The sequence below is a fragment of the Muntiacus reevesi genome, chromosome 1 (assembly GCF_963930625.1).
Source record: "Muntiacus reevesi chromosome 1, mMunRee1.1, whole genome shotgun sequence".
In the NCBI taxonomy this organism is placed as follows: domain Eukaryota; kingdom Metazoa; phylum Chordata; class Mammalia; order Artiodactyla; family Cervidae; genus Muntiacus; species Muntiacus reevesi.
Window position 1 is genome coordinate 219,998,426 of NC_089249.1, and position 21,640 is coordinate 220,020,065.

At 35.1% G+C, this 21,640-nt stretch overlaps 1 protein-coding gene across 1 annotated transcript; it reads left to right on the plus strand.

The window, feature by feature from the left end:
- The first annotated feature begins 1,560 nt into the window (after positions 1–1,560).
- On the plus strand, positions 1,561–2,865 carry LOC136157883 (olfactory receptor 2T29-like). Its single transcript, XM_065919648.1, has 2 exons — positions 1,561–1,589; positions 1,917–2,865. The coding sequence occupies exons 1-2, from the start codon at positions 1,576–1,578 to the stop codon at positions 2,863–2,865; spliced, it is 963 nt and encodes a 320-aa protein (XP_065775720.1). The 5' UTR covers positions 1,561–1,575.
- Positions 2,866–21,640: the final 18,775 nt, after the last annotated feature.

Consider the following 21,640-nt stretch of genomic DNA (forward strand, 5'->3'; position numbering starts at 1 on the left):
AAAAAATGGATTTCAATCTAGAGAAGCATGTAGGAGACAGAACCAAGATGAGATTCTCCATAGAGCTCACAACTAGGTATAAAATAAAAAATAATTATGTTTACATTTATATGTATTTCTACATAACTGTATAAATTACATATTTACTTAAGTATAGAAATGTATGCACAATTTGATTGGGAATATAGAAATTATCAAGTGCAAATACTTAAATGTATGAATAGAAAATTAAAGTAATTTATCTTATAAGAAAATAATAGTAACAGTCAACTCTTACATAGATTGTACACAAAAATAATTATAGATATTATGTCTCTAAACTAATAGCATCTGTACTTATCTCTAGCTTTTATTGTTCTAATTTCTTTATTTTCCTGGTTTAATCCTTACCATACATGATGTCAAAAAGTATAGTTATCCTTTTTATGTAGGGTGATGATCAATTGAAGGATAGAGGAAAATTTGGGTACATGAGTATTGTCAGCTGAGATTCCAAGCTCCTCACCCCATGTCCCTCAGTTCTCTGCCCCGACACTTTCCTGGGAGTGTGTGACTTGCTCCACACAATAATAAAACCTCACTAGGAAGCCCTATCTCATGGAAAAGGAGACTCAAATATTTGATATAGAGTTCCTCAAAATGTATTTCAGTTACTTTTCAAGTCCCTATTGCATAGAACATACATCCAAAATTTTTGTAAGATTCCAGTTGGATTCTCAGAGCAGAGTGGAAAATAACATTTAAACTGACAAAAGAAACCCTAGACATATAAATAAATTTCTATTTTAAAATATTGTTTTAATTGTAGTAAAGCATATGGAAACCAAGATGGGGTAGTGGGATGTATTGAGAGATTATAGCTGATGTATGTGCAGTAGTGGGTATGAGGCAGATGGCTAGTGAGAGCCTACTGTACATTTCTATTTTTAATAATTTACTTTTTTGTGTTTAAGTCATTATCGTGGCAAATTTCATTGCACATTGTCATATGTCACTATTATTAGGAAACCTCATGACCTAAACTTCACCAAATCATTTGGCCAACAGTTATAAATCATTTTTTTTTTTCTGGTAAAATCTAAATTATAAGCAGTTAGCAATCCTGATTTCTACATGTCTATGGAATTTTGATTATCACAATCAGGTTGGTGTACTCAAATACATAAAACATTTTTAAAGAACCTCCATACTGTTCTCCATAGTGGCTGTACCAATTTACATTCCCACCAAACTAAACATAGAACTACCATATTACCCAGCAATTCCACTTCTGATTTTATACACAGAGAAAATCATAATTCAAAAAGATGCATGCATCACAATATTTATTGCAGTACTATTCACGATAGCCAGGACATGGAAGCAAACTAAATGTCTATTAACAGAGGAATGATTAAAGAAGATGTAGTACATACACATAATGCAATGTTACTAAGCCATAAAAAAGAACAAAAGGGCCATTTACAGTAACATGGATGGAGCTAGAGATGTTATACTGAGTGAAGTAAGTCAAACACAGAAAGACAAATATCATATGATACCCATTATATGTGGAATCTAAAAAAAAAAAAAGGAATGAATGAATCTAAAAAACAGAAGTAGACTTCTATATATAAAATAGATAACTAATAAGAACTGTTGTATAGCACAGGCAACTCAATACTCCATAATAGCCTGTGTGGGTAAAGAATCTAGGAAAAAAGTGTGGGCATATGTATATCTATAACTGATTTACCTTGTTTATACCTGAAATGAATACAACATTGTAAATCAACTACATTGCAATAAAAAAGAGACACTCACACAAATGCCTGCATACAGTATCTCAGTAAACATCCATTCATTTATTTCAGGTGGAAAAATTCCATGACTGACCATTAATCCCAAAGTTCACCTTGATGATCTAGATGAAACCTCATGGAAAACATTACCTGGATAACTAATCACTCTGGGATGTCTGATTTCATCCTGGTGGGAATCTTCAGTCAATCAATTCATCCAATTCTACTGTGTTTGGTGATTTTTATAGTTTTTCTGCTGGCTTTGATTGGAAACATTGTGCTGATTTTTCTGATACATTCTGATACCCACCTCCACACCCCCATGTACTTTTTCATCAGCCAGTTGTCTCTCATGGATGTAATGTATATCTCTGTTACTGTGCCCAAGATGCTTATAGATCAGATCATGGACATGAATAAGATCTCAGTCCCTGAATGTGCAATGCAAATGTTTCTCTATGTGACACTGGCAGGCTCAGAGTTTTTCTTTTTGGGTGCCATGGCCTATGACCGCTATGTGGCCATTTGTCATCCTCTTCGTTACTCTGTCCTCATGAGCCGTAGAGTGTGTCTCCTCCTGGCATCAGGTTGTTGGTTTCTGGGATCAGTGGATGGATTCATGCTCACATCCATTACCATGACCTTCCCCTTCTGCAGATCCAGGGAGATCCATCATTTCTTCTGTGAAGTCCCTGCTGTAATGAAGCTCTCCTGCTCAGACACTTCCCTCTATGAGACACTCATGTACCTGTGTTGTGTCCTCATGCTCCTCATTCCTGTGACAATCATCTCAAGCTCTTATTTTTTTGTTCTCCTCACCATCCACAGAATGAACTCAGTAGAGGGCCAGAAGAAGGCATTTGCCACTTGTTCTTCCCATATGACTGTGGTAATCTTGTTTTATGGTGCTGCTGCTTATACCTACATGCTTCCCAGCTCCTACCACACCCCTGAGAATGACATGGTGGTATCTGTCTTTTACACCATACTCACACCTGCGCTAAACCCTTTAATCTATAGTCTTAGGAACAGAGATGTCATGGGGGCTCTGAAAAAAATTTTGAATATGAGATCTGTTAATTGAGAAAATATAAAGTAGACCAACTTTATACTAATGTCATTTTTTCTCAAAACATTAGAATTTTAGAATATTTTCCAATGCTTTATTTAACTTTCATAACATAATATTTCATTCCATTTTCACACTTAAGAAATTACTTTTGTGTACTACAAAGCTGATTTTAATTCCATACTCTTTCTCTATTTAAAATGTTGTTTATTTTTTATTGTACCAATGTTGCCCTTAATGACAATTATAACTACACTCTTATTCTACAGGAGAATATTTATATTCTTAGGAAACACATAAAGAAAATATTTAGCGACAAAATTCATTAAGTGGTATGAAGTTGTAAAATGAAAGAGAGGCTGAGCGGGAGAGGGAGAATGATAGAAAACTTATGAAGCACATGAGTACAATTTTAACAATGGGTAAAAGTATATGGATTTTTTTGTACCTTATTATTCATGTTATTTTTCTTTAAATTATAAATTAGTTCAAAATAAATTTTAATTTATATTCACCTTCCACTTTTTCTCTGTTTTATTTTCTGTCTGGTGGCTATGTAAATTACAAAATATCCTATAGAAAGCATGCTTATTACTTTGTGGCTATTCATGACTTTGTTCTGTCATTTGCCACATTTATTGGAAGCTACATTGGTTCACATTCATTGGATGATAAAGAAAAGAAAGAACTTCCATAAAAACACTTACATCTGCTTCATTGACTATGCTAAAGCCTTTGACTGTGTGGAAAATTCTTAAAGAGACAGGAATACCATACCACATTACCTGTCTCCTGAGAAACCTGTATGAGGGTCAAGGAGCAACAGTTAGAACTGAACATGAAACAACTGACTTGCTCAAAATTGTGAAAGAAGTATGACAGGCTGTATATTGTCATCCTGCTTAATTAACTTACATGAAGAGAAAGTCATATGAAAATGCTGAGCTGGATGAATTATAAACTGGAATCAAGATTTCCAGGAGAAAGATCAATAACCTGGGATATGCAGATGATACCACAGGAGAAAGCAAAGAGGATCTAAAGAGCCTCTTGATGGGGCTGAAAGAGGAGAGTGAAAGAAGAGAGTGAAAAACTGACTTAGACTCAACATTCAAAAAACTAAAATCATGGCATCTGGTTCCATTACTTTATGGCAAATAGAAGGGAAAAAACTGGAAGCTGTGAGAGATTTTATTTTCTTGGGTTCCAAAATAACTGTGGATGATGACTGCAGTCATGAATTCAAAAGACACTTGCTACTTGGAAGGAAAACTATGACAAACCCAGACAGTATATAAAAAAACAGAGACATTTACTGTGCCAACAAAATTCCATAGTCAAATCTACAATTTTTCCAATAGTAATATACAGGATGTTAGAGTTGGACCATAAAGAAGACTGAGATCTGAAGAACTGATAATTCCAAACTGTGGTGCTGAAGAAGACTCTTGAGAGTTCCTTAAACTGCAAGGAGATCAAACCAGTCAATTCTAAAGGAAATCAACCCTGAATATACATTGGAAGGACTGATGCTGAAGTCAAAGTTCCAGAACTGTGGCCACCTTTTGCAAAGAGCTGACCCACTGGAAAAGAATCTAATGCTGTGAAAGATTGAGGGCAAAAGGAGAAAGGGACTGCAGAGGATTAGATGGTTACATAGCATCATTGACTTAACGGATATGAATTTGAGCAAACTTTGGGAGATAGTGAAGGACAGGGACGCCTGGTGTTCTGCAGTCCATTTGGCTGCAAAGGATTGGCCAAGACTTAGTGACTGAACAGCAATGAAATCTTTCACAGGTCCAACCCTGAAAGTAGTTAGTGGAAGTTCATATTCTCCATCATGTTGTAGGTTTGAGGTCCAGAACTGCATAAGAGACTGGGGGAAAAAGAACTTATGAAAGTTTTCCTGTACCAAGTGGGCTCTGATCTGAATTTTAATGTATGTAACTATTAGACAAATAAAGGCAGAATAGCAAATATTCAGACTTTTATTTAATATAGATTTCATATGTTGTCTTCTAATAAAATAGCAGCTAAAAGAGATTAAAATATGAGTAGCACACAATTGCTGTCCCCAAATAACTTGAACTAGTAGTTGTATACTCAAATAGATGCTTTTAAATATATACTTTGCTTTGATGAATTATGTTGTATGTACATCTTATAAGGACACATCAGTTCTGTCTCTAATATGTGAGTTCAACCAAGCCAAAGGAGGTGAGAGAAGACCCTGGAGTCCATTTTTAAGTGGTGACTAGATGTTACTCTCAGGTGAGTACAGGAGGAGCCTTGCTCAGAATCAAGAATCCTCATAAAAGGCAAAGGTGTGATCAACTCTCATATGGTTGACTAAACAAGATGCATGAATATTCCAGTGGCACCTCCCCTCCTTCCCTCCTTTTCTCTAAAGACTCAATTCTTGCCTTTTCCTGACTTAGAATTTTCCAGTTATAAAACTGTAAGATTTGTATTTTAAAAATTTTGAATTTGTGGTCAGTGAATGGAAATGTTCAAGTCTGGAGGCAAGTAGTCCTAATGAGTTAGGATGGTGAACAAACTGATGTGGATTTAAACACGTTTTCATAGCACAAAGGATTAGAAAGACTATATTGAGGGTAACTGGGTCTTTTATACCTGCCTGTTCCATAAAACTATAGAAATGGTTGCATTTCTGTCATATGTGCAATGTTTCTGAAGAATCACATAGTTACAAAAGTACAGATTTTGTTTTCCTTTTGGTACACTCAATCATTATGACTGCAAAATTTAAAAAATATTGCAGCACTTCAGAAAAGATGTTGGAAAATCAATTTCCAATATTTTTCTGTGGTCAATCTGAATAAAAAAAATAGATACACTTATTAATTTTTAAAAGCATTGAGAAATATTATGTATCACCCTTCCATCTTCTGAACAAAATGATAAAATATGTGATGTTTCCTTTTAAAACACCCTGGAAATGGAAAACAAAATTGCTCAAAAAATAATGTAATGTAGAACCATAGTTTTATAAATATAATTTTTAAAAAAACTTTATCTCAAGTGAAATGTTTTATAGCAAAGAGTATTATTTCAAGTGATTTTGCAATTGTATTTTAAGTGTTCAAAATATAATTTTCTACTAATATTAGTTTACAATAACTGTGCTACTTGGTAACATTTCTGTCAAATTATGTGTTTTATCTAATGCTTAGGATTTCTAGACATGGGAGAGCAATTTTGTCCTACATTTCTTGCATAAAATGTTAATGCTTTAAATGGAAGTGTTTCTGGCATTCAACTGCAATTGTTTGCTGTTTAAAAAGCAACTCTTTACTGAGGTATTGACAGTTTAATCTTTTAAAATTAAAGTATATACTCATAATATTGAGCTTGTGGTGTCACTAGCATTTGGCCAAATAAATCACTTGTGCTCCATGGTAAGAAGACCTCAAGTATCTTACAACCTCCAAAGAATATTAAGGATCCTGATTGTAAGTTCTAATCATAACTTAGAATTAAATCAATATACATCAGGTAGAGAAATTTGCATCATTTTCACAACATCTAATTTGTTAAATATATTCAAAAGATAAAGTTTGAAGGAATAAAAAGAACAAAACCATCTTCTAGGAATGACTCAGGAATAAACCTAAATACACAACTAGAAAAATGTAGATGCATTAAAACTGACTTTTATTTTGGTTTTCTCCCCTCCCATGATTATTTTATAAGCATAGGTTTTCAGTAGCTGTTTATTGCTGAGTTCAAATAAAGGAATCCTCTGATATATGACTAGGAAATCTGGAGTTAAATAATGCAAAGTTCTTTTTAATTTGAAAATCAAGTATTGATCTACATCATGCTTTTTAAACTCAGTTTCCTATACTGAGCATTCCAGATTAGCACATAGAAGCTGAGTTCCATAGGATGGATATGTCCATCTATTTAAAAAATGCCTATTAATGAGCTCTTGGTGCTATTTATGAATCTTGATAATTATTTTAAAAGCAGTTGTCTTTTGAGCAGAATCTTATGTTTTGGTATCCATGGATAGAAAAGAGACTAGCTAAATTTTATCCCAACCTGAAACAATTAAAGTAATATTTAAAATATATCAAACAACTGTTCCCAAAATGTGGGCATCCAGTAATAAATCTATGAAAGATTAAAATCAAATGAGCTGAGACTTTCTGTGTTCACCTTCACTGCTTGGAAAGAATTTCGACATCATGATAGAGGGGACTGGAAACACAAATGGACCTTATCAGTCTTCCTGAGTTGAAGATGTAGAGTTGGGTGTCTGAGTTCACTGTGGTAGATAGTTTAGACAGCGATGGGTAAAGAAAAGGAGAGAACTACACACAGAAAGAATTTAAAATGCTTACAAAGTATATTCTTTAAATTCAGTTTAATACTTATCAACTTAGGTGTGAAGAAATTACCAAAGAGCTGGAAGAAATCATTCAAAGGATTAGAATAAATAAAAATAGTATTTGGTCCCATTATGAAAAAGTAAGTATCTCAAAATTCATAGGACAATAGATATAGCTTTCTGAAAACTATTGACTCAGTAGTTGGGTAAATTAACCTTATAATAAATATAGCTTCAGTCCTAACCAGCAGAGCTTCAAAGCAAATAAAATTAGGTTAAACTGCTTCTAAGTCAGATAAAAATTTTCATAGGTATAAAATTTATTCATAATCTAATATTGTAACATTGAAATGTTGTTCAGTCTCACAGTCATGTCTGACTCTTTCTGACCCCATGGACTGAGCATGCCAGGCCTCCCTGTCCCTCATCATATTCTTCTCCTTCTGCCCTCAGTCTTCCCCAGCATCATTAAAAGTCAAAAGATAAAAAAAAAAAAAATTTGAAAGTATCATATCAAAATTTTTCATGCACCAAAGAGTCTATAATTATGTAAAACAAATTTCATACAGTAATTTTCAGAACACATTATTTTCAGGATCACATGGAACACTCAGAAAGATAGAGCATGTTTTGAATCATAAGTACATCTTAATAAATTTAAAAAAAAACAGATTTCATTAAACTTATGCTCTCAGACAACAGTGGCATTAAATTAAAAATCAATAGCTGATAAATAACAGGAACCATAAAAGAATATATATATATATATATATGTATATATATATATATATTGCATTATTTTTCATTATACTCACTGAATATATTTTCCTGTGCTTTACAGTAGAACCTTGTGGTTTATTTTATATTTTATATTTATATCTGTTAATTCCAAATTCCTAATTTATGCCTCTTGCCCCGTTCTAATTTGGTAGCCATAAGTTTGCTTTTTGTTTGGACCTGTTTTGTAAACAAGTTAGTTTGTGTCATTTTCTTAGATTTCAATAAAAGTCATATAATATGATTTGCTTCACTTAGTATGATCATCTCTATGTCTTTCCATGTTGCTGCAGATAGCAGTATTTCATTCTTTTTTATGCTGAGCAATAGTCCACTGAGTATATATATTTTACATATATATATATATATATAATATATATATACTTTATGTATTCATCTGTCAATGGACCTACAGGTTGTTTCTATATGTCACATATTATAAATATTGATACAGTGAACATTGGGGTGCAAGTATATTTTCAAAGTACGGTTTTCTCCAGATATGGTAGCTCTATTTTTAGTTTTTTAAGAACTGCCATTTTGTTTTCCATAGTGAGTGCATAAGCATGCATTTCCATCAACAGTATAAGAGAGTTTCTTTTTCTCTGTACCCTCTCTATCACTCATTATTTGTAGACTGTTTGATGGATGGCCATGCTAACTGGTGTGAGGTGATACATCATTGTTGGTTTGATTTACATTCCTCTAATAATTAAAGATATTGAGTATCTTTTCACGTGCTTATTGGCCACCTGTGTATTTTCTTGGGAGAAATGTCTATTTATGTTTTCTTCATCTTTTTAACTGAGTTGTTTGGTTTTTGACACAGAATTGGAAGAGTTGTTTACATTTATTGGAAATTTATCCCTTCTTTGTTGCATCATTTGCAAATATTTTCTCCCATTTCATAATTTATCTTTTTATTTTGTTTATGTTTCCCTTTACTGTGCAAAAGCTTTGATATTTAATCGGCTGCCCTCTTTTATTTTGTATTCATTTAGCTTACCCTAGGAAATAGACCAAAAAATATATTTCTGCTATTGATGTCAAAGTAATGCCAAAGAATGTTCAAACTACCACATAATTGGTGCTCTGATTGGCAGATACCAGAGGCTAGGAAAAGTCTCTGATAGGACTGTAGTTCTTCCAGCTGAGGCAGTTAGTATCCCTGCTCACTTGGTGCTGCCAGAGTTCCCATGATCCAAACAGCTGTGCTATCTTCATGCTCAACCCTCATTGGGGCAGAGCTGCCAGAAGCTAGAAAAAAACCTAAAAGTGCCATACTTCCTGTGACAATTGCCACTGGCGCCCCTGTGTATCCAGCATTGCCAGAGTCTCCATGATCCAAGCTCCCATGCCACTCCCTTGTGCAATCCCCAGTGGGACAGAACAGCCAGAGACTAGGAAAAAACCCTAAGAGCACCGTCTTTCCTGATGTCCTAGCTGCCGGCTCCCCTGATTACCTGGTACTGCCAGGGCCCCTGTGATACAAGTAGCTGTACCACTCCACACCCAATCCTCCCTGAGGCAGACCCAAGTCCTCCAGGACAGCCTCTGGAACAAACCCTTGTGGATGACTCACATGCAGAGATGAAGATAAAACCACAACTGAAAGCCAGAGACAGTGTGGCTAAGGAAGAGAACCCAAAACCTTCCCACCAGTGGTACAAACTGCAGATTAAATTCACATGATCAACTAGGCGGACTTTGTATCTATGGAATGTATAAAAGGACCAAGAGAGGTCCCACAAAAGGAAACGCACTAGCCCTGGCAGATGCAGGCATTAGAAGTAAGAACACACAGGATTAGGATCAGATTAGAGCCTGAACTGCCCCCACAACAGGTCCAAAGACCAGCCCAGTAATGGGGTGTATCCTAGGGAGGCAAGGTGGACTGTGATTCACAGCAAGGGAAAACACATTGACTGTTGAGATCTGAGGCAAACATTTATTATTCTTATATTTTAACATGTGTGGTAGTTGCTTATGGATTTTTTCCTTTATTTTTTCCTTTTATTTTCCCTTTGTTGTTGTAGTTGTTGATTGGTACTATTAAATCTATTTATGCTTTTGAGAATTTTTTGCTGTTAATCACAATTTTTATTTCCTTTAAATATATCTGTCTCTATATTGGCCTTTTGCAGTTTTGAGGGTTTTTTCCCTTGTTTATTTATTTTTTATTATTAATTTTTTTTAAAGTATTATTTTTCATATACATTCTTTTGTTTGATTTTCTTATTCTTTTCCTGTTGTAGTTATTCTTCAGTATATGTAAATCTCCTTTATCTACCTGCATTTAACTTTGTTTTTCTAGTTTTTCTTTCTTTATTTCCTTTTCTCTCTTTTTCCCAACATGTTAATTAGTCTATTTTCTTTTGTTGCTTTATTCCCCAGTTGGCACATTTCTTTGGTTTTGTTTTCCATTGTTTGCTTTAGTTACTCTTCTTTTTAACTGGATGATATCATTTTTCCTTTCCCTTACTCTCCAGGTCAATCTCTTCTACTTTCTTTCTCTTTTTTAAGATTGTTTGGTTTTGTTTATGTGTGTATATGTGTGTTTATCTATTCCATTGTTTTTGTTAGTTTTTGACTGATTTTGTATATGCCATTTGTCTGGGATTTGCATTTTGTTTCTTGTTTCAGTGTTTTAGACCTCTTTAAGGCCATAACAAACAATCTGTGGAATCTCAATTCCCTGAACCAGAGTCTGCACCCTGAGCCTTTGGAGTGGGGGCACTGACAACAAGACTCTAGACTGCCAGAAAACTCTTAATCCCAGAGAGTACTAATTAGGAAGACCTTCCACAAAGGATCCCACCTATATACAAGACACAGCATGACCCAATTGCCAGCAGCACCTAATGAAAGACCCCCACCCAAACAACAAATAAGACAAAAACACAAAATCAACCATCAGCAAACCGGATTATTACCTCATGCAGACCTGCCCATCAGAGGGAGAAAACAACAACAAAAACTTACCTCTCCCATCAAAGTGCAACCACAAGTCAGAAGCCTACACAAACCACTGACAACCCTACCCACCAAGGACAGAGAGCAAAAGAAAGAAGGAATTCAACCTCAAAGCCTGAAAAAAGGAGATCTCAAACACATTTTTTAAAAATGAAAGGGCAGAGAAGGATTGTGCAAATGAAGGAACAAACTAGAAACACACAAGATCAACTAAACAAAGAGGAAATAGACACACTGCTTGAGAAAGAATTCAGAATAATTATAGAAAAGATATTCCAAAACCTTGACAATAGAAGGGAGAAAATGCAAGAAGCAATCGACACAGTTAACACTATTACCAAGAATATAGAAGAAACAAAGAATAAACCAAGATGAATAACACAATTAATAAAATTAAAAATACTCTAGAAGGAACCAGTACTAGATTAACAGTAACAGAAGAATGGATAAGTGAACTAGAAGATAGAATGGTGGAAATAACTGCTGAAGAGCAGAATAAAAGAAAAAGAATGAAAAGAATTGATGATAGTCTCAGAGACTTCTGGAACAACATTAAAAACACCAACATTCAAGTTATAGGGGTCTCAGAGGAAGAAGAAGAAAACAAAGGAACTGAGGAAATTTATGAAGAGATTAAATTTGAAAATTTTCATAGTCAATCAAGTCCAAGAAATATAGAGTCCACACAGCATAAACCTAAGGAGAAACATGTTGAGACACATACTAATTAAGCTAACAAAGATTAAACATAAAGAGAGACTATCAAAAGCAACAAGGAAAAGCAACAAGTAACATACCAGGAAAAACCCATACGATTAGCACCTGATATTTCAGCAGAAACTCTGAAGGCCAGAAGGGAGTGGCAGGATATATTTAAGGTACTGAAAGAAAAAAGTCTACAATGAAATTTACTCTGCCCAGCAAGGATCTCATTTAAAACTGAGAGAGAAATCAAAAGTTTTACAGAAAATCAAAAGTTAGGAGAATTTAGCACTATCAAATCACCTTTACAACAAATATTAAAGAGATTTATAGAGGCAGTAAACACAAGAGAAGGGAAAGACCTCCAAAAACAAACCTATAACAATTAAGAAAGTGCCAATAGGAACATATATATATCAATAGTTACTTTAAATGTAAATATAATAAATGATCCAACCAAAAGACACAAACTGGTTGAATGGATACAAAAGCAAGACCTATGTATAATCTGTCTACAAAAGACCCACTTCAGACCTAAAGACACACACAGACTGAAAGTAAAAGGATGGAAAAAGAGATTCCATGCAAATGGAAATTAAAAGAAAGCTGCAGTGGCAATTCTTATTTCAGAAAAAATCAACTTTAAAATAAAGAATATTACAAGAGATAAAGAAGGACACTACATAAGGATCAAAGGATCAATCCAAGAATAAGACATAATAATTGTAAATACCTATGCTCCCAACATTAGAACACCTCAATATATAAGACAAATACTGACAGACATAAAAGGGGAAATTGACAGCAGCACAGTAATAGTAGGTGACTTTAACACCCCACTTACACCAATGGACAGATCATCAAAACAGAAATTTAATAAGGAAATACAAACCTTAAGTGGAACATTAGATCAAATGGACCTGTTGTTGTTTTCCAGTTGATCAGTTGTGTCCAGCTTTTTGTGACCCCATGGACTGTAGCATGCCAGGCTTCCCTGTCCTTTACCGTCTCCTAGAGCTTGCTCAAACTCATGTCCACTGAGTCAGTGATGCCATCCAGCCATCTCATCCTCTGTCATCTCCTTTTCCTTCTACCTTCAATCTTTCCAAGCATCGGGGTCTTTTATAATGAGTTGGTTCTTCACATCAGGTGGTTAATTGATATCTTCAGAGTTTTCCACCCAAATGCAGAACAATACTTTCTCAATACATGTGAAGCATTCACCAGGATAGACCACATCTTGGGTCACAAATCAAACTCAGTAAATTCAAAGAAACTGAAATCATATCAAACATCTTTTCTGGCCACAACACTGTGAGACTAGATATCAATTTCAAAAGGGAAATACAAAAATCCCTAGAAACAAATGGCAGTAAAAACAAATCAACTCAAAATCTATGGGATTCAGCAAAAGCAGTTCTATGAGGGAAGTTTATAGCAATACAATCTTACCTCAAGAAATGAGAAAAACATCAAATAGACAAACTAACTTTACACCTAGAACAGCTGGAAAAAGAAAAACAAAGCAAAACAAACAAATAAACAAAAAGTTAGAAAAAGGAAAGAAATCATAAACATCAGAACAGAAATAAATGAAAAGAAATGAAAAAAAATAGTAAAGATCAATAAAACTAAAAACTCATTCTTTGAGAAGATAAACAAGTTGACAACCATTAGCCAGATTCATCAAGAAAAAAGGGAGAAGAATCAAGTTAAATCAATCAAATCAAATTAGAAAAGAAAAAGGAGAAGTTACAACAGACAGCACAGAAATAAGAAGGATCATAAGAGACTACTATGAGCAACTATATTCCAATAATATGAGCAACCTGAAAGAAATGGACAGTCTTAGAAAAGTTCAATCTTCCACGACTGAACCAGGAAGAAACAGAAAATATGAATAAGCCAGTTACAAACACTGAACTCAAAACTGTGATCAAAAATCTCCCAAAAAACAAAAGCCTAAGGCCAGATGACTTCATAGATGAATTCTATCAAACATTTAGAGACCTAACGTCTATTCTTCTAAAATTCTTACAAAAAAAAAATTGCAGAGGAAGGAACACTTAACTGATTCTATGAGGCCGCCATAACCCTGATACCAAAATCAAAGACAGAACAAAAAAGAAAATTACTGGCCAACATCACTGATGAACATAGATGCAAAAATCCTCGACTAAATTCTAGCAAGCAGAATTCAACAACACATTAACAAAAATATACACCATGATCATTTCTGGTTTATCCCAGGGATGTATGGATTCTTCAATATATGCAAATCAATCAATGTGATATTAACAAATTGAAAGACAAAATCGTATGATAATCTGAATAGATGCAGTAAAATCTTTTTTCAAAATTTAGCACCTATTTATGATAAAAGAGATTCAAAAAATAGACATAAAAGGAACATAAGTCAATGTAATAAAGGCCATATATGATAAACACATAACAAGCATTATTTTCAATGGTGAAAAACTGAAAGCATTCCCTCTAAGATAAGGTACTAGACAATGGTGCCAACTCTTACCACTGTTATTCAACATCGCTTTGGAAGTGCTAGTTAGCACTCAGAGAATAAAAAGCAGCAATCAGAGAACAAACAGAAATCAAAGAAATCCAGATTGGAAAATAAGAAGTAAAACTCTCACTGCTTGCAGATTAGTTGATTTTATATATATGTATATGTATATATATACATATGTATATGTGTATATATATATATATATATATATGTTTATCTATATATATAAAACCCTAAAGATACCATCAGGAAATTACTAGAGCTAATCAGTGAATTTAGTAAAGTGGCAGGCACAAAAATCAATGCACAGAAATTACTTGCATTTCTGTATACTAACAATGAAATATCAGAAAGAAATTAAAGAATCAATCTCATTTACCATTGAAATGAAAAGAATAAAATACCTTGGAATAAACCTAACTACGGTTAAAAAAAAAAAAAAAAAGCATTTGTATGAAGAAAGCTATAAGACACTGATGAAAGAAATCAAAGACAACATAAACAAGTGGAAAGAGATCCCATGTTCCTGGGGTGGGAAATCAATATTGTGAAAATGGCTACACTACCAAATGTAATCTACAGATTCAAGGCAATCCCTATCAAATTACCAATGGCACTTTTCACAAAACTAGAGCAAAAAATCTCACAATTCTATAGAAACACAAAAGACCCAAAATAGCCAAAGCAGTCTTGAGAAAGAAGAATGGATTTGGAGGAATCAACCTTCCTGATTTCAGACTACTACAAAACTATAGTCATCAAAATAGTATGATATTGGCACAAAAACTGAAATATAAACCAATGGAACAAGATGGAAAGTCCAGAAATAAATCCATGCATCTATGGATACCTTATTTTTTAAAAAGGCAGCAAGAATAAAACAATGGGGCTAAGATTGTCTCTTAAATAAGTGGTGCTGGGAAAACTGGACAGCTACATGTAAAAGAATGAAATTAGAATGCTTCCTAACACCATATACAGTGATAAAATCAAAGTAGTTTAGAGACCTCACTGTTAGACCAGAAACTATAAAACTTCTAGAGGAAAACATAGACAGAACACTCTATGACATAAATCACAGCAAATTCCTCTATGGCCCACCTCCTCAGTTCAGTTCAGTTTAGTCGCCCAGTCATGTCCGACTCTTTGCAACCCCATGGACTGCAGCTCCTTATTCATCACCAACTCCCAGAGTTTACTCAAACTCATATCCATTGAGTCAGTGATGCCATCTCCATTCTTCTCTCTCAAGACTGCTTTGCCTATTTATGGTCTTTTGTGTTTCCATATTGATTGTAAATTTTTTTGTTCTAGTTCTTTGAAAAATGCCATTGGTAATTTGATAGGGATAGCAATGAATCTGTAGATTGCATTTGGTATTATAGTCATTTTCACAATATTGATTCTTCCAAACTAGGTACATGGAATGTCTTTCCATCTGTTTATGTCATCTTTGATTTCTTTCATCAGGGTCTTATAATTTTCTGTATACAGTTCTTTTGTCTCCTTATGTAGGTTTATTCCTAGATATTGTTTTCCTTTGTGTTGCAATGGTGAATGGCATTAATTCCTTAATTTTTCTGTCTCATTTTTCATTGTAACAAAACCTACCTCAATAAAAACTTATGTCTTTATTTCTCTTTGCTTTTTGTCATAAGGGTGGTGTCATCTGCATATCTGAAGTTATTGATATTTCTTCCAGCAATCTTGATTCCAGATTGTGCTTCATACAGCCTGGCCTTTTTCATGATGTACTCTGCATAGAAGTTTAATAAGCAAGATGACAATATACAGCCTTGATGTACTTCTTTCCCAATTTGGAACCAGTCTGTTGTTCCATATCCAGCTCTAACTGTTGCTTCTTGACCTGCAAACAGATTTCTTAGGAGGTAGGTAAAATGGTCTGGTATTTCCACCTCTTTAAGAATTTAAAAATACCAAAAGTGTGAAAATACATTACAGCAGCCCTAGCAAATTTATACCAATCTTGGTACTGGGAATGGAAGTGCTGAAATAAATAACATGTTTTTGGAAACCAGAAGAAAGTTAATCTTTCCATACGATGACAAATAACTTGTATGAGTTGTATTCTAGTGTTTTATAAAAATAGAATTTGTAAGTAAAAAAAAAACAACTCAGATATATAGCTAAGAAAAATTATAAGGAAAGTGTTAGAGGCATGTCCTAGTATCTTCTTACCTTTTTTAAGCAAGTGTTAGAGCAAAGATATAAGTTAAAGAAGAAAGTGTAAGCAACAAAAAAAATCAAAGCAATGCAAAATGTTTAAAGTTTGACAATTTCTCAGCCTATTCATTCTATAAAAGATGAAAGAGGATTCTAGAGAGAGTATCTAAGCTGTGGCTGTACAATAACCTGTTACAAAGGTAACTGACTTGTAGTTTATTATTTATTATTTATTTATTCATTTATTATTTATATAAGTCCAATTATTTATCTCAGCAGAAACCAGAAATAGAGATGAGCTTACACTAGCAGAAATGTTATATTCTTTAACTGAATGGAGCAGAGATAAGATGAAATAAAATGAAGTCTGTGGGAATTTTTGGATTTCACTGAATGGGTTAATAGAGCTATCCATTTATGGATAGCATTATCATTAAAAAAAATAGAATAATGAAACCAAAGGCGGTTCAGAGTTTAGCAGTAATCCCACTGTCACATTATGTTCTCAAATCCTAGGTCTGAGTGCTTCAGATAGTTGTTTAGGACAGAAAGGAAGAAGTTGCCATTCTGGCAACTCTGGAAACTCTCCAGTGATTCTACTGTACAAACCATGAAGGTAGGAAATATTCTTGAGTCTTAAAATCTAGCAGCATTTGTCTTGATAGATTATGAACTAGCCTTACACATATGACCCCTATCTTATTTCTGATTTCTCTTTGTTGAATTAAAAACATGTATTCTGTGCTGATCACAATATTGCATTGTGGAAGCATAAAACTTACCTGGTATGCAGCTTGAGATCTTTTTTTTTTTCCTATGATGAAAAAGTATAACTCCAGACTCATCCTTATGTTACTTAGACAATATTTAGGTGACAATTTTTGCTTAGAATTTGTTCTATAATGTATTAAGACATTGGGGGCCTAATGGAGTATGGTATTTTGAATATGAGAAAGACATGGATATTGGGAGGCAAGGCCAAGTGTTACAGGCTGAATTATGTTCCTCCTCAAAATAATATGCTGAATTCCTAACTCCCAGTACCAGATAATATTAAAGTACTTGAAGACATGATTTTTACCTAAATAAGATGAAGTGAGGTCATTAGATTAAGTCCTCATACAGTATAAATGATAAATTTTTTGAAGACTAAATTGGAACGTTGGTATACAAAATTAGAGGCACCACTTGAAGATGTGGCTGCAAAAAAAGATAATTATTTACAAATTAAGGAGAGGGAAAGGTCTTAGAATAAAGTAAACAAGCTGACATCTTAATTTTGACTTCTAGTCTGTAGAATTTTAGAAATTATTTTGTCATTGTTGCTACCTGGACTGTGGTATTTTCTTATAGCATTCTTAGCAAACTAATAGAGATGCTTAAGAATTCTAAGGCCCCATTACAAGTACCAATGTGTTGTGCATAGTCACTCAGTCACGTCCAATTTTTTTCAACTCCATGGACTGTAGCCAAGCAGCCTCTTACGTCATGGGGATTCTCCACATAAGAATACTGTAGTGGGTTGCTGTGCCCTCTGCCTGGGAATCTTCCCAACCCAGGGATCGAACCCAGGTCTCCCAAATTGCAGGGAGATTCTTTACCACTTAAGTCACCAGGGAACACTAACAAAACAACAAGGTGGGCACAAAAAAGGGCAGAAATGGCAAGGACCTAAGAGAAGCAGAAGAGATTGAAAAGAGGTGGCAAGAATACATGGAGAAACTGCATAAAAATGTCTTCATGACCCAGATAATCTCAATGGTGTGGCCACTCACCTAGAGCCAAACGTCTTGGAATGTGAAGTCAAGGAGGCCTTAGGAAGAATTGCTACAAACAGAGCCAGTGAAGGTGATGGAATTCAGCTGAGCTATTTCTAATCCTAAAGATAATGCTATTAAAGTGCGCTACTCCATATGCCAGCAAATTTGGAAAACTCAGCAGTGGTCACATGACAGGAAAAGGTCAGTTTTCATTCCAGACCCAAAGAAAGGCAATGCCAAAGAATGTTCAAACTACCACACAACTGAGTTCATTTCACATGCTATGAAGGCGATGCTCAAAAATCCTTCAAGCTAGGCTTAAACAATATTTGGACTGAGAACTTCCAGGTGTACTAGCTGAGTTTAGAAAAGGCATAGGAACCAGAGATCAAAGCCAGCATTCATTGTATCATAGAAAAATAAGGAATTTCCAGCAAAACATCTACTTCTGCTTCATTGACTATGCTAAACCCTTGACTGTGTGGATCACAAAAGATGGAAAATTCTTAAAGAGATGGGAATACCAGACTACCTTACCTGTCCCCTGAGAAATCTATATGCAGGTCAAGAAGCAACAGTAGAACGGGACACAGAACAAGGGGCTGGTTCCATATTGGGAAAGGAGTACGTCAAGGCTATATATAGTCAGTCTGCTTATTTAACTTCTATGCAGAGTGAAGAAGTGAAATGAAGTCGTTCAGTCATGTCCAATGCTTTGCGACCCCATGGACTGTAGCCTACCAGGCTCCTCTGTCCATGGGATTTTCCAGGCAAGAGTACTGCAGTGGGTTGCCATTTCCTTCTCCAGGGAATCTTCTGAATCCAGGGATCGACCCTGGTCTCCTGCATTGTAGGCAGATGCTTTTACCGTTTGAGCCACCAGGGAAGCAGGATATGCAGAGTATATCATGCAAAATTCAGGGCTGGATGAATCAGAAGCTGGAATTGATATTGCCAGGAGAAATGTCAATAATCATAGATATGCAGATGATACCACCCTTCTGACAGAAGTCAGTTCAGTTCAGTTCAGTAGCGGAGTTGTGTCTAACTCTTTGTGACCCCATGAACCGCAGCACGCCAGGCCTCCCTGTCAATCACCAACTCCCGGAGCTTACCTAAACTCATGTCCATTGAGTCAGTGATGCCATCTAACCATCTCATCCTCTGTTGATCCCTTCTCCTCCTGCCTTCAATCTTTCCCAACATCAGGGTCTTTTCGAATGAGTCAGCTCTTCGCATCAGGTGACTGAAATATCGGAGTTTCAGCTTCAACATCAGTCTTTCCAATGAACATTCAGGACTGATTTCCTTTAAGATAGACTGGTTGTATCTCCTTGCAGTCCAAGGGACTGTCAAGAGTCTTCAACACCACAGTTCAAAAGCATCAATTCTTCAGCACTCAGCTTTCTTTACAGTCCAACTCTCACAACCATACGTGATTACTGGAAGAACCATAGCCTTGGTTAGATGGACCTTTGTTGAAAGAGTAATGTTTCTGCTTTTCAATATGCTGTCTAGGTTGGTCATAACTTTCCTTCCAAGGAGTAAGCATCTTTTAATTTCATGGCTGCAATCACCATCTGCAGAGATTTTGGAGCCCCAAAAAATAAAGTCAGCCACTGTTTCCACTGTTTCCCCATCTATTTGCCATTAAGTGATAGGACCAGATGCCATGATCTTAGTTTTCTGAATGATGAGCTTTAAATCACTCTCCTCTTTCACGTTCATCAAGAGGCTCTTTAGTTCCTTCACTCTCTGCCATAAGGGCTGTGTCATCTGCATAACTGAGGTTATTGATATTTCTCCCAGCAGTCTTGATTCCAGCTTGGCTTCCTCTAACCCAGCCTTTCTTATGATGTACTCTGCATAGAAGTTAAATAAGCAGGGTGACAATATACAGTCTTGACGTACTCCTTTTCCTATTTGGAACCAGTCTATTATTCCATGTCCAGTTCTAACTGTTGCTTCCTGACCTGCATACAGACTTCTCAAGAGGCAGGTCAGGTGGTCTGGTATTCCCACCTCTTTCAGAATTTTCCACGGTTTATTGTGATCCACATAGTCAAAGATTTGGCATAGTCAATAAAGCAGAAAGAGATGTTTTTCTGAAACTCTCTTGCTTTTTTGATGATCCAGCGGATGTTGGCAATTTGATCTCTGGTTCCTCTGCCTTTTCTAAAACCAGTGTGAACATCTGGAAGCTCACGGTTCAAGTATTGCTGAAGTCTGTCTTGGAGAACTTTGAGCATTACTTTACTAGCGTGTAAGATGAGTGCAATTGTGCGGTAGTTTGGGCATTCTTTGGCACTGCCTTTCTTAGGGATTGGAATGAAAGTTGACCTTTTCCAATCCTGTGGCCACTGCTGAGTTTTCCAAACTTACTGACATATTGAGTGCAGCACTTTCAAGTTTATTTATCTTTAAAATAATCTGTATTTACCTTTGAAATCTTTTATTGTCACTTCGACTAATTTTCACAGTGACCTATAGTCCTACTCTATTGTAAAATGTTTTTTTGGTGTTCCTTTGACAAGACTTCCCAAATCAAATTATAATAGAGTTCTTTTGACTTCTAGCTGGCTTTGGAGTGTTTCAAAGGGCCCCTGAGGGACCCTAAAGGGAGATATTAGACTAATCATTTTCATTTAGTATGTTAAACTCTAAGGGACGTGTTGTCAAGTGAATAATAAACTGTAAGCTATATTTTATGGCAAGTGGTAAATAGATATTTTAGAGATTATATGAAGTTCTTAAGACTCTTATATGTATTGGTAAAATATTATCAGTCATAATTTTAGTTTGCTGATGGTGTTATATAACACCATAGCAGTATTCAAATTTAAAGTTGCTTTTTTAAGTCTTTTGTTAATATACACAGTTGCAGCTCCTTTGGTCTCTTGATTATTGCCACTAGATTACAATTAGTTACAATAATTATTATTTAAATTTGTTCTTTGTTTTCAAATTGTACTTTGTGTCTCCCTCTGACTTATGTCATGTCTATATCATTACTTATACCTGTTCAATTTATAAGATTATTGTCTCTTGCAGTAATCAATGTGTAATTAGGCCTCCAACAAAACTTCTGTGGCTAAATATTTTGAGAAAATAATATTTGTAACATGAAATAATTACAATAGTGTGATTCTAGATATCGGAAGAAGCAACCGGGAAAATATCTCCTAGATTATAGTTAGAGTACAGAGAATTTTTTCATTACTGATGAGACTTGGTACAAAACTTAACACCTGGAGTGGTATATCAAGAATGTTTGCCTGAACTGGGATAAGCCTCCTAGCACCACAAAAGTTGATCATGAAATGTTTCCCAGATAATGATTATTCCTGACCAAGAGGGGAAGACCTAAGAAATGGAATTAGTGGCTACAGCCTTTCAATGTGAGACAGTGAGCCCCAAGGAAGGTGAATACCTGCCACCTAGCAGTCATTAGACTGTGACCACTCCAGCTACTCCCTATGGTGAACCTTGAGGAAAATGCAGTTACAGGCCTCA